The sequence below is a fragment of the Musa acuminata genome, chromosome BXJ2-6 (assembly GCF_036884655.1).
Source record: "Musa acuminata AAA Group cultivar baxijiao chromosome BXJ2-6, Cavendish_Baxijiao_AAA, whole genome shotgun sequence".
Classification (NCBI taxonomy): Eukaryota; Viridiplantae; Streptophyta; class Magnoliopsida; order Zingiberales; family Musaceae; genus Musa; species Musa acuminata.
Genome location: NC_088343.1, coordinates 14,637,906 through 14,650,731, shown reverse-complemented (window position 1 = coordinate 14,650,731; position 12,826 = coordinate 14,637,906). Strand labels below are relative to the sequence as shown.

The 12,826-nt window shown below is 38.4% G+C and overlaps 2 protein-coding genes across 7 annotated transcripts; both read right to left on the bottom strand.

The window, feature by feature from the left end:
• On the bottom strand, nucleotides 1-739 carry LOC108953226 (uncharacterized). Its single transcript, XM_065110888.1, has 2 exons — nucleotides 173-739; nucleotides 1-72 (listed from the first exon to the last, which is right to left on the bottom strand). Exons 1-2 carry the CDS (start codon nucleotides 737-739, stop codon nucleotides 1-3), a joined length of 639 nt encoding a protein of 212 aa, XP_064966960.1.
• A 2,145-nt stretch (nucleotides 740-2,884) lies between these two features.
• On the bottom strand, nucleotides 2,885-12,767 carry LOC135584286 (protein WVD2-like 7). Of its 6 annotated transcripts, none has more exons than XM_065113034.1 (10): nucleotides 12,628-12,767; nucleotides 10,056-10,181; nucleotides 7,648-8,388; nucleotides 6,835-7,173; nucleotides 6,237-6,301; nucleotides 6,042-6,137; nucleotides 5,746-5,836; nucleotides 3,795-3,875; nucleotides 3,274-3,359; nucleotides 2,885-3,170 (listed from the first exon to the last, which is right to left on the bottom strand). In XM_065113034.1, the coding sequence occupies exons 2-10, from the start codon at nucleotides 10,125-10,127 to the stop codon at nucleotides 3,146-3,148; spliced, it is 1,596 nt and encodes a 531-aa protein (XP_064969106.1). In that variant the 5' UTR covers nucleotides 10,128-10,181; nucleotides 12,628-12,767; the 3' UTR covers nucleotides 2,885-3,145. The 6 variants fall into 6 exon arrangements, with proteins under 6 accessions (XP_064969106.1, XP_064969110.1, XP_064969107.1 ...); XM_065113038.1 differs by lacking the exon at nucleotides 12,628-12,767 and adding an exon at nucleotides 10,984-11,105; XM_065113035.1 differs by lacking the exon at nucleotides 12,628-12,767 and adding an exon at nucleotides 10,900-11,032.
• Between the last annotated feature and the right edge of the window lie 59 nt (nucleotides 12,768-12,826).

Genomic DNA, 12,826 nt, shown 5'->3' with positions numbered 1-12,826 from the left:
CTAACTGGAAGAGAAAAAATAACTGAGGATACCAGCAAATAGAGCCTCCACGGAGCAGTCGTTCGTTGATCGCTGAAGACAATACATGCATTCCGATAAACAAGGCATAGCTGATCAGAGCAGCATGAAAAATCCCAAGAAGAATAGTGCTAAACAAGGGATAAGTGCAAACACACTCATCCCCAATCAAAACACCAGCCTTTACAAAGTAGTTTGCCTTATTTGCTCTCCCATCACCCTTCTCCTTGTCGAATAACTTGGGTCCAACAAAAACCACAATAAATTGCATGATGGAAATAGGAAGGCAGAAAAGGAACACATGACCAATGGCCTTTTTGCTCCATCCTTGGTTTAGAGCACCCAACTCCCCCTTCAGCAAAGAGGCACGTAAAAGGAACACAAGAATTAAGAAAATGGAAGGTTCTGAAAACCCAAGGTTGAAGAGGATGTAGAGCTTGCACATATTCCTCTGCCATGTTATGCTGGAGAAAAGACTTCCTTTCAGAAAACCTAATCTAGCAATTTCACTTAAGCTCCATAAAATTGCAACTAGAACAAGAAATATGTGTGTAACCCAGGGCCCATTAAAGTAACCAAGCTGCAGAAAATTTTGTTGCAGTATCCCCACTCGTAAATAGGCAACTTGGCATATGCATCGTATAGCAAGGACATCAAACAGATCAACAAGAGAAATGACCGTCACATCAAATGCATCGGCTCTGAATTTGGCCAGGGGCATCACACGAGACACAGATTCCACGCATGCTCTCACCCAGCATCAGTACTTGAGAACATACAAATATGAGAACAGTTGATACCTCCAAGAAGGTCTAGTTCTGCTGATCCAATGCACACTCAATGTCACAACCAATCCGAGGTCCATGATAAGGAAGCCTAATCTTTTGTAAAAAATTTCATAAATTGTGTCTGAGTTTAAGGATAGAATATTGTGCACTGCACAAGAAGAGTCCCACCAACAACTACGACTTGAACATACAAGCTACTTAGAGGAGTCCAGTTGGCTAACCCATAACATACACCTTCAGTCATGGCACCCAAAGAATGCTTAAGCTACTAGGTAAGCACAAAAATCCAAGAAACTTTAACATGATCACATTAAGGACATAAATGGAAAAAAAGAATCCATCCTGCTGAGTCCAATCCTATCATTCACAATTAAATCATGACACATATACCAGCAAGAACTTTAAAAGCTTCAAAAGCTGGCCAGATGTTATGTAGCTTTAGGTGCATAATCACATGAATTTTTAAGTAACTAGACAACAATCCAGGGTGCTTTACCTCACTGTGACATGAGAAAAAAAAACAGAATATTGGTGTCAAGTCACTTTAAATAAGCAACATAAAACTACCATTTCTCTAACCACGAAATAGAATATTGTATAGGTTTAGCATGATAGCTAACAGAACAATGCAATCCAATTCCAAAGCAGTCAAAATGTCCCAAGACAGTGAGATCAACCCAAAAATCAGGTGAAATATCATCACAGCTAATTCGTTTGATGATAACAAAAATGAAGCTACAGCCTGATAACAACCATACATCTAAACTTCTTCCATGACAAGCAAGTAACATTATTATCTTTATTAAGAAAAGAACTTTCAATTACTTTCCATTTATTCTCTCCTCAGCATTTATAATATTTTCTTAACCAATTCGCACTCGCACCCCATACAAATTCCGTAACATGCTGGGTTAGCTTTTACTCGAGAGCACATATACATCGCTCTTTTGGAACTTCCTACCTCAACTACCTCACGTTTTAGAAGTTCTATAGCTCATAAATCTGCAACAGAAACTTCATTGACAGCTCCAAAACTACTTACGATCCAAGAGTTTCGCTCATTTCTCAACCCACAGAGGCGAAAACGCGTACCTTTACAATGTAGGCAAGAGACAGAACTCATCACCCACAAAGAAAGAATGAAATCTAGCAAATGAGAAGAGACCACTAAAGGCGAAGGAAAATAACTTTGGCAATACTCTGCAACAGTTAAATTATACGACATACTCGAAGAAAAAAGACGAAAGAAAAGATGAAAAAAGGACGAACCTAGAAAGAGATCAGAGCAACCCGGAGCAATAAAAGGGACGAGAGGGGGAGAACCCTAAACCTCAAACACTCCGGGCCTCTAAGACTGGATCAAACCAGGCGAAGCGGGGCTCAGAAGAGAGCTCGGAGGAAGGGAATCCCGATCTAGCAAGCGGTCGAGGGGATTCGGGCGTGTGGAGGGACGAAGGAATAGCACGAGCGACCGCGAGTCGGAGGTGGGCAGAGGCGAGAGAGTGAGAGAGAGCCGAGGGCGTTGGGTTTGTTGGCCGCAGAGTCCGTCACCAGCTGTCAGATGGCTCGACGTCCGGTTTGGTGTTTTAGGCGGAACGCCAAGCCGAGGTGGCATGGGGCAGTGTTGCTTTTGTCCCGTGGTGGGGAAGCGGGCGTAGTCCCCGTCCGTTGACCGAGTCATTCTAGTAAGAAAAGACAAAATAATATATATTCTGACATCATAAAAATGTCACAAAAATTAAAAAATAGAAATTACTAACCTAAAGATAAGAGAAAAGATATATTGCAAATTAAAGAAATCAAAGTTGAACGCACGTAATTATAAGTTTTACTTTATCGAAGAGAAACTATAAGAAATGTATTTATCCGAGTAGTTCTTATCTCGGAGAAATGAATATGCTGCACATATACTTATTTGCTGATCTGTCGACAAACTTTAGGCAACGGTTAGTCCCAATAGCAGCGGTACAGTGAGGTCTAGTTTCGATTCTATCCCTGATTAAACTTGAAATGTGCAATTATCAGGTTACCTAAAATTGTATTTTAATTGAAAATTTGATTATACAAGGCGCCAAAACTAAACCATCATAAGTCCGTGTAATATAATAATGCATAGCCCTTTGAAATCTAAAAATACAGCCATAAACAAGGGTGAGTGGTTCAGCTTAGAATCTAGGAGGTCAAACCGATGTTGGTTCATATGGTACAGAAGCAACTTGCACAAATCAAGGACTCAATCCTGGATAGGTGCAAGAGATGCAGAAGGGGCAATGCAGATGCAGATGATACTTAAAATGTAGTTTACTTCCGTCACAGTTCCGGTCGCTCTAGAAGTCGATTCATCGCCACGGCGGTATCGCTCTCCTGTTGTGAAGAGATGAAAATATCACAAGTCAATCATACAAAAACGAAAATTCAGATATGGTAATAGTGTAGGGAGTTCAGTTTTGGTAAAAGAATGATGCACCTTGTCTTCCTTCCATCGAGTGACAGATTATCGAGCCCTGGTTTTCTGCCACTGCATGATATATCTGCCTCTCGGGCTGAAAGTACCTGCAATTTTAGGAGAGTGTGAGCTTAGGGCGATACCAGTAATGAGAAACATGGTTTGGTAAAGCTGCTCTGTTCAGAAAGAGAGTAGTAGGTAGACTAGGTACAACTTCATCTAATTTGAAACAAGCTTTAGCTCATTCGAAAATAAATGTGGATCCTACAACCTAAAACATGGATAGAGATCAGTCCAAGAGTTAGCAAGTCTTAGCCAACCTACTAATCTTGGTCTAGAAAAAGTTACAGTCTCTACGATAAAAATTAAAGGGAAGTACTGAATTAAAACATTACAGAATTTTAAGGCTGCGCAATCCAATGAAAAAGAAAATGGAAAATGAAGTCCATGGATGTGTTGTCCTACAGTTTCCACTACAAGCATCATGATAAGGACTAAAAAGAGCATATTATTGATATTTGCTAAATTATACAAGTGTTAACCTTCTTAGTTCCCATTCCAGATGTGGAAGGGCCAGTTGTCTTTCCAGTAACTCTTTGAGACTCCCTCATTCTGGCATGTCCCTGTTGGATATTTCAATGAGATTCATCATAATCGATTTGTACATTATGTAAAAGAAATGCATGTTTTATGAAAAGTTCACTTCCAAAGGCTTCAATTATTATACTCTTAAAAGCACTTAAGTTTGGTTACAAGTTTCCAGTGAAATGTTGAGCATCTTAACATGCTCACAAATAGTGATTGTCACTTCATGACATGGTACATGGCAATCCTATTATTTTAACATGCTCACAAACAATAATTGCCACTTCATGGCACAGTACATGTAAGTGCTATCACTTTAACATGCTCATAAATAGTGAGTCACTTTATGGCACAGGACATGGCTGCGTATCACAGTGCCATTTTGGCCAGTAGGCCCTCCATGCCGGCTGGCAGAATGCATTTATTAAATATCTTGCATATATGCAATGTCTCTAGACATGTGGACAATGAAATGTTTTATCCCACTGGAATCACAGCAAAAGTTAGTACTCCACGAGAAAGGACTTGAGCATGTTGATGTACGTTTTAAACCTGTAGACACTTCCATTTTAATACGAAGAATAACTTGAAGCAGATATTGAAACAGAACTACTATTTCAAGATTCTTACAGTGTTAACAGTCATGATCAAGAGCAGAAAAAAGTAAATAGGAACCAAAACAAAAATACGCAACAAATTACTTGTTAAGGAATTTCTGCAAGCCTTTTCCCTATCCATATTCCAGTACAAAAGAAATGAATATCCAAGCCACATAGCAGATATCGTAGGTGCAGGGCATAGAACAACTCCAAAATACTAATATCCGAGCAGATTAAGGCATGCATCAATATGGTAATTTAATATAATTATAATCAAATACTTACAATACCAATATAAGCATTTACTAATTTTTTTCCTTTACTCGAGCAATTAACACCACTCACAAGACTCCAAAGTTACCCTGTGATTCTCTCACAATCTTGCATCACCATTCACATTTGACATGCAATCATCTATTTAACTGCATATTGACTATTAAATACTGACCATTTGCATAGCCATCTGGTTTATAGCTCCCATCATGCTACTGGATAATCCAGAGTCCCACCACTCTTTATTGCTAAAGCTAGATGGACCCAGAAACCACAGGAGATATCCTTAAAAGTACATCAAATTATTAGGTACAGCTAAACCCAAAAGATCAAAATTATTAGGTTATTGGCCAACACCATCATTAGACTAGCCACTCCCATGTGACAAATAAATAAATCAGATAGAAAATTCAGATGCACCTAGGCCAAGTGCAACTATGTTACAATGATTGTCCTTTGTGTTCACAAGCTTGAAGTAACATACTGGAAGTTGACCTCCGTTTTTTGGAAGAAACTAATGTTGAATACACACCAACAGTGAAGAATTTTATTATACCATTACAGAAGCCAATTTGATCACATCAAATCTCAACCTTTTCATTTATTGGAAGTTGGAAAATCGCATTAGACAAAACTACAGAAAGAAAAAAAAAAAGAAAATTTACCACAAGAAACACCTTCACAGATGATGGTGCTTCTTGTATCTTGTAATTATACTTTCAATCGAACAATGGTTGGTGTTTTTATAAAATCAACAAGAAGAAAGTTTATATACATTTTTCTCTATTACTATGATTATTAGGGAATGCATATAGGATTTAAAGATGCTTCTTTATTCTGGTGCACATAACTAAAACCTCAAAAGGAATTAGGAAAATGAAATGACTGTTCTAAAAAAGGTAACATTCCCAAAAACTGCATGGAAAAGATAGAATAGTAACCAACAGCTTTATGCGGATTAATTTATGTTCTAAATACATGAAATTGATGCAATCTAAACAAAGCAAAGTCAGCAAAACAATTTATTTTTCATTACCTCATTTTCATTGGTTCCTTTGGCAGTTGCAATTTTGTGCTCCGTTCCACCATTACATGTTGATTTGTTCATAGCAGGAAGGTTAACAGACCTGAACGTCCAGATCAAAGGAGGTTTCAGATTCTAAAAAGTCCAATTAATTAGTGAAAAATGATAAGACAACAAAAACTTACTCAAATGAGAAATTAAGTTACAATGAGAAGGGGCAATCTTATGTACCAAAATTGCAGAACTCAGCAAGATACAAAATTTACTAGGTAATATAAAACTCAAAAAGGTTACATAACAATTATCACCTTGACTTGGGTGGCCCAACATGTGACTCAGTTATTTTGGAGCTTGCATACCGACTGTCCACAGCCAAAGGCTTCTTTTTTACTTCTTTTAAGTCCCTAAAATTTAAAGCAGAACAATAAGGAACAATATTTTGAGGATCTAAAGAGCAGACAGCATCATATTCTGAATATGTTAAAAATATTTTTTTTATCAACCTTTTAATTTCTGCTCCTCTTCTGCTAGTTATTTCACTGGTTGCAGACATTTTCCTCAACATATTCTGTGAAAAAGGAATAATCATAGACAGACCCAAAATATTGTTACTTTGGAGATAATAAGAGGAAAAAAAAGCTACTCATGCCACTAAGAGAGGACAAAAAGTTACTTTAGAGATAAATTTAATTCATATGAAAGAATCAGTGAAATTTTACAGCAGATAAGCAAATACATGAAGGTTGATCAACTACTGTTGAAAGAGTATTTATGCCCATTTAATGGTAGTTAAATAACACAAACAAAAGATGAGAAATATATACTAGAAAATTATATATAAAACTTTAACAAGATTGAAGCTTTGCTTTTTCTTCGCAAGAGCTGTGGATCATATTTCACTTGAGATGACTAAATCTGTCAAAATTAATCAAAAAAAGCAGCCCAAATTAAATGATAGGAAATAATCAAAACATGTGGAACTTGGAAGATCATATCTAGTAGTCATGAACACTAAGCACTGGATGAAACTATCATAAGCACCAAGCACTCAATGAAACTGTGTTATGACAAGCAACATGCTAAGCATTGCATGAAATTCACCTGTCCACTTAAACCACCCTTAGCATGACTTAGTGATGATGCTGACTTGTTTAAACTTCCAGGGTCCAGCTTTGCTGCACTTCCTCTACTGTTTGCTCTTCTTTCCATTACAAGAGTAAATGGACCTGGGCTGATGATATTAGAGCAGGCTTCTGTAAGTGGTGCTTTTGAAGCAATCATGGCAGTCCTAGCATTGCTTTCTATTCTACTAGCTGTACTCTTGCATTGAGTTCGATTGGCCGTCTTTTGTGATGGATTTTTTAGTACCTTTGATGGCCGAACCACATTTAACTTAGTTTCCCCCATCACATTTTGACCATGTCTAACTGCAGCAGGATCCTGAACACAAGAAAAAAGGATAGCCCAATTATATAAAATACAAAGAGAAGAGTGCAATTATTTTGACACACTGCCCGATTTTCATTACTTTGCATATTTGCCTTTGATATTCAAATCTACTTATTAATAAAGCTGCAGTTTGGGCTAATGAAAGACAAGTTGGTAGAAAAATAATGACTAGATCAACATAACCTTCCCACAGTAATTGATACTAGATGAATCCATCCAATAGTCTAAATGTCCATGTTAGGTTTCAGGAATGTTCCAACAACAATTCTTAATATCCCATAACAAGTGTATAGTGATCAATAAATCCAACATACACCACTAAACTGATACCTATGATTCATTCAATAGCTTCTTAGCATTTTCTAGAACTTCTTATGCTAATTATTGAAGGGAAATTGTCCAACCTATCTATGTGGAGATTAATGGTCAAAGAAAATAACTGCAGGAGAGCATCTGCCAACACACCTTAACATTAGAAAGTGATTTATTATCCAAATATTTCCTTGACTGCAACTGACAAGACTTTGTTTTGGTAGCACCAGATGCTGTCTCTTGTATAACACTTCTAGACTCAAAATTTGACACGAGGTTCTTATGTTTCTGCAAGGTCTCTTCATTGTCAAGATTGCTGCTACAATTTGACACAATCTCCACATCTCCTGTAAGTGGCAATGAGGATTCTGTTTCCAATGGTTGCACCAGCACAGTGTCAATAGAGGTTTTATCTGGCTCAGTTTCTTGCAAAATTCCTCTTGAAGAAGTAGGATTTTGAAATATGGATTCTGGATCCAAGCATCCTTGTTGAGGTCTATTCCAGTTAATTTCCTGTTCAAAGCTTGGACCAGGTTTCACTTCTTCTGAAGATTGACCAGTGTTTGCTGCGGCATCTCTGGCACTTTCATCTAGTGAAGCTGATCCATCTTCTTCTCCACTTTGGCTAGAAATACTGCCATCACCACTATAATCCAATGTGAGTTCTGTTTGTTGATTCTGTTGGGCATTCTGTTGAGCCTTCATAGCTCGAATCCTTCTATAGCGCTCTTCAAAATATGCCTTCTTTTTGGCAACTAACCCATTGAACTTCTCCAGCTCCTCCTGACACCTGTTGTGAACAAACACTGACTTCCTTTCCCATGACAATGATTCAATTGGAAATCTTCCAAAAGAAATGGAACCGTGTTCAAGCATTTGAGACACTGAGGGTTCCTGAAAGAACCAGTAAGCCATAATTACCTAAAACAATGGTATCTGTAACTTTCTGCAGAATCATAGGAAATATTTTCTATATAGAGAAGAGAAACAATTGCCAACATGATTATGTCATATTTTACTGACCCTTTTCAGGAAAAAAAAACCTAAATAATGGCATGCTCTGTTAATTCCAGCTTTAACATAGGGTGTTGCATGCAATATCTACAAAACTAGAAAAATCCACCAGACCAATTACAAGTAGCCATCAAATACTGCAAGTTTGGCTTCTCAAATTATAAAGTAAGATATGAAGCAGATCTGGATTTATCCTTACTAGGCAACTCAAATGTTCCAAGTAATTTTCACCTGGAAAAAGGAATGGAGTAGTCTTTATCACACATCCTATTTAACATGTTAACTAATTTCAGAATGTTAAATTTGCAGTTTTATATACTGACTACCAAAATGCACAAAATTGTTAGCAAATCTTAAACTTTTAATCACCTTCAATCCATCTAAAACCTTAAGACATTGGATGAAACATGATCTATTAGTTTATATTGTTAACACTCGCCCTCACATGTGATTGACAAACTGACTCAAACCCAACACTCGGAGATGTATATTTATTTTCTTAATGTGCGGCATGAATAAGATGTGAACATTGGAACATCCACTCTGATATCATCTTAAAAATTCAATGACAATTATTTTATCCAAAAGTTTAAGCTAATAGATGAGACATGATCTATTTATCGATATTCTTAATAGCAAAAGAGAATGCAAGAAAGAAAATTTTATATTAAAATAATACATAAAAGGAAGAACATATGCTACAAATATCAACTATGTCAAAATGGTGAACTGATTTTTAAAATTTTCAACCAGCCCGGTTAGTCCCCATTGTTTTCCCTTGTGGGAACTTCCATTTCAATTACCCAACGTTTTTTGGGACTAAATCCCCAACATCTGCAATGAAAGAAAAACTCTTGTACAACCTAACAAAGGTCTAATACATGTCATTCTAAGTACAACCAATCTATCTTAACGAACATGTACCCTTTCAAGCTTCGAAAGTTTACAGGAACTCCTTTTTCCTTTTCATTAAATTTTCTGTGCCTGTGGTTATAAGATTTGTTCACAATGCCCACTTTATTTTAGTTCATGATCCCATGGTTCCATTCTTGTTTTTCTTATTTTTAATGCATCATATGTAGTTCCATACTTATGTACATCATGTACTTTGGTTTGTTTTATGGTACCTCAATCACACACTTTATTTATGTTTCTATTTTTTTTTCCAAATTTTGTAATTGTTTTCTGTCATTATAAATTATTGCTATATTTATTTTTTACTAAATTCATATCCACAATTAATAGTTATATTAGCACAAATTGAGCACTGTGTTTCTCCTCGTTCCTCGATAAGAATATTGACCCCCCTTGCTTGTACATAAATGGCAAAAAATATTCACTCTATTTATGACCATCAATAAACATTAATCGCTTTTGATACTGTTTGAAATTTGAATACTATTGATAGCATTAGGAACTAAATTTCAAGACAAAAAAGCTACAATATGATATGATGCAGTTGTTCAACGCCATCAGAACAGCAACTGAAGGAAAAATTAACTTAAAGGTGATCAAGAAGGGAAAGAGAGAGAGAGAGAGAGAATTACATGAGACTCATCTCCTTCAGGCAATTCCACCTGTGACCAATCTAGGTAGGCTTGATCAACATCAGTTGCCATTTGATTACTTGTCAAGTTGAAGAAGTTGCACACCTAACCATGGAAGTTGCACAACTACATAATGGTCAAGAAAGTCAAAACAATCAGTTATTGAACATACAAGAGGAAATTTGAATATGCTGTAGCATCAGAAAAAGAGAATAAAACACTGAATATTGTTGATGGCTAACTCAAACAGTAACTACAAGACAAAAAAATTGTGGGGATGATAAACAAAAACAATTGAAAATTCTGGTCTAACTAGATATTGAAAAATTCTATGCATTATAAACATGTAGCAGAATGCTATAACATTCATGAAAACATCTAATACACTAACACAGATTTTGAAGTAATTGGGAAAATAACAGATCTCCAAATCAATGCAGTTCTTGTTATTTTTTCAAGAAATTGCTTTATTGTTCGTACAAGGTTTCAACACCTTTTCTTCTAACCCTCTCACAACCTTGGGTTCAAACATTCCAACTCTAATCAGTTCATACAGACACCTCAGCCCACCGAGCCACTTCCATCTCACTACCAGGAATCTGAAAATACCACTGCCAAGCCCAAGAACAGGGTATGAACTCAGAATTTTGGAACGCCATTTTCCCACTGAACGACACTTCACTAAGAGCATGAAGCAAAACGCACACACAAAAAAAGTGTTCAGCTCCGCCATAAACATGTAAAACCAAGACTCCCAATAGTAAAATAAAGAGAAAAGTATACTATGGAGAGAAGAAGGCACGGACAGGAGCAAGGCAAATCCCAAGGAACAAAAAATCATTACTTCGAACTTCACTAGGAAGAGAAAATAAGAGAAAGGAGGACAGATTGCATTAATTTCTTCTTGTCCGCTCTTCTCTTCTCATACCAAAAAATCAAAAGAACCCGCCCGAGCTGATCCGCAATAAAACAACCGACAACCCAGTACGTACGAATCCAATAATTATATGGATACTCTACTGTGTTTGTCCACCAGAGTCAATTGTTTAACCAGGAACCCCGCTGAACACGCTACGACGATGATGGATGCGATCCAATGGCAGATAGATAGATTTGGGTTCGATATATGTGGATTTGGATCCGCTAAATGGGTTATCGGATCCATTGCCTACTTTTGTTTTTAGTTGGTGAAGGGCCATGATGGACCTTCCCTAGCGGAAACTGCCGTCTGGTGCCGCAGTAGACCATCATGGCCTGCGAGAGTGGATGGAGTAGAGTTCCTGCGCACCGCTGTATCCGGCTATTCCCGGAAGTGTATCTTTTGTCCTTGTGTGGAGCAATTGAGGCGGACCACGTGCCGTGATGTATGGGTTGGGCGGACATGACCACACGATGAACAGGAGCGTTGATTTGGCGTTATGTTCCTTGCATAAAGGCACAGCCAAGTTGGTACGCAGCCCACCCTGTGACCACCTTAGCGATAGACTGTAAACAATAGATCCACCTATTTCTATTATTTTTCTAGAAGAAACAGTATGCTTCTTCAAATCATGATCGGGCAAAATTATCATGGCAAACCTTACTTTTAGAAATCTGCCAGAATCGTGTCCCCTTTGCCTCAGTCAGCCTCGTTCATCTTTTCCGGAGTAAGAGCGCCCGTCTGGTCTCCAATCCACTTCCACTAAGATTTGTAGCTTGATTCCATGTGGACGCATGTGCATCTCAATGGCTGGATAGAAAGACGGGTGCCAGAATAATTTCAATAGAAAAAGTTGCCTAGTGCACGTCTTTTGACGAATCGCATCCTAATTGTGGGTTGGGTGTGGTTCGTAGCACTAGACTGCATCCTTTGCATGTAAACAGATTTTAACCTTTTTACTCCCTGGCCCACAGAACGGAAGTGTCTAAGCACCCCCACATATCATTAACCCATCACCGATCTACCTCGCTTTCATCCTACAGCGGCAGCTCAATCAACCTTCCTCGGTGCATCGAACGAGATGAAAAAGCCATCACACAAAAGGTTCACAGGCTTCACCTTACAGTGTTCCTCCCTAGCACTATTAAGGTTCACAGGCTTCACCTTACAGCCCACCATGACAGCTGCGATTCGCCAAATCATCATCCCTTCAGTACTGGTTGTTGGGCTTTAGCCATCAAGCGCTACATCAGCCAGAGACTCGTGACGGCACGCTATTACTAGTTACAGGACCACGGATCCGATCGCGTTTCCCCGCTAGAAAAAAAGAGACGTTCGCAAGTCGAACGACGGAAACAGATTACGTCGTTTCCCCAAACCCCAGATTCGAACAGCTCACTGAACCGAGTTCATCTCCCAGATCGAAGTGGAGAGGAATGGAGTTCTTGAACCCCTTTTCCCCTAAATCCTACCTCAATTTCGGATACATTTCCACTCATCGAAACGCTCTTTGTTTTCCTTCCCATTTCCTCGAATGTAGTCCTCAAACCAGTTTGAATCCAGCACCAAGTGACCCACCGATTCGAGAACTTTTCGAACAGAGTGAAGGAGGGAAAGCAAGCGACAAGAATGAGAGATCCGGACAACGCGTACCTTCTTGGAGACGTAGGGTGTGATCCGACGAAGAGCACTTGGATCCGAGCCAGGGAGGAGAGATCCACGCAGTCTGCCACCAGAAGAGAGGAAGCAGGAGAGATAATGAGGAGAGCGAAGTGGAATGAAGAGCGTTAAGCGAGCTCGTCCATGGACTCGAGAGCTAATAACACGGATGGGGGGACAGAGAGATCAGGTG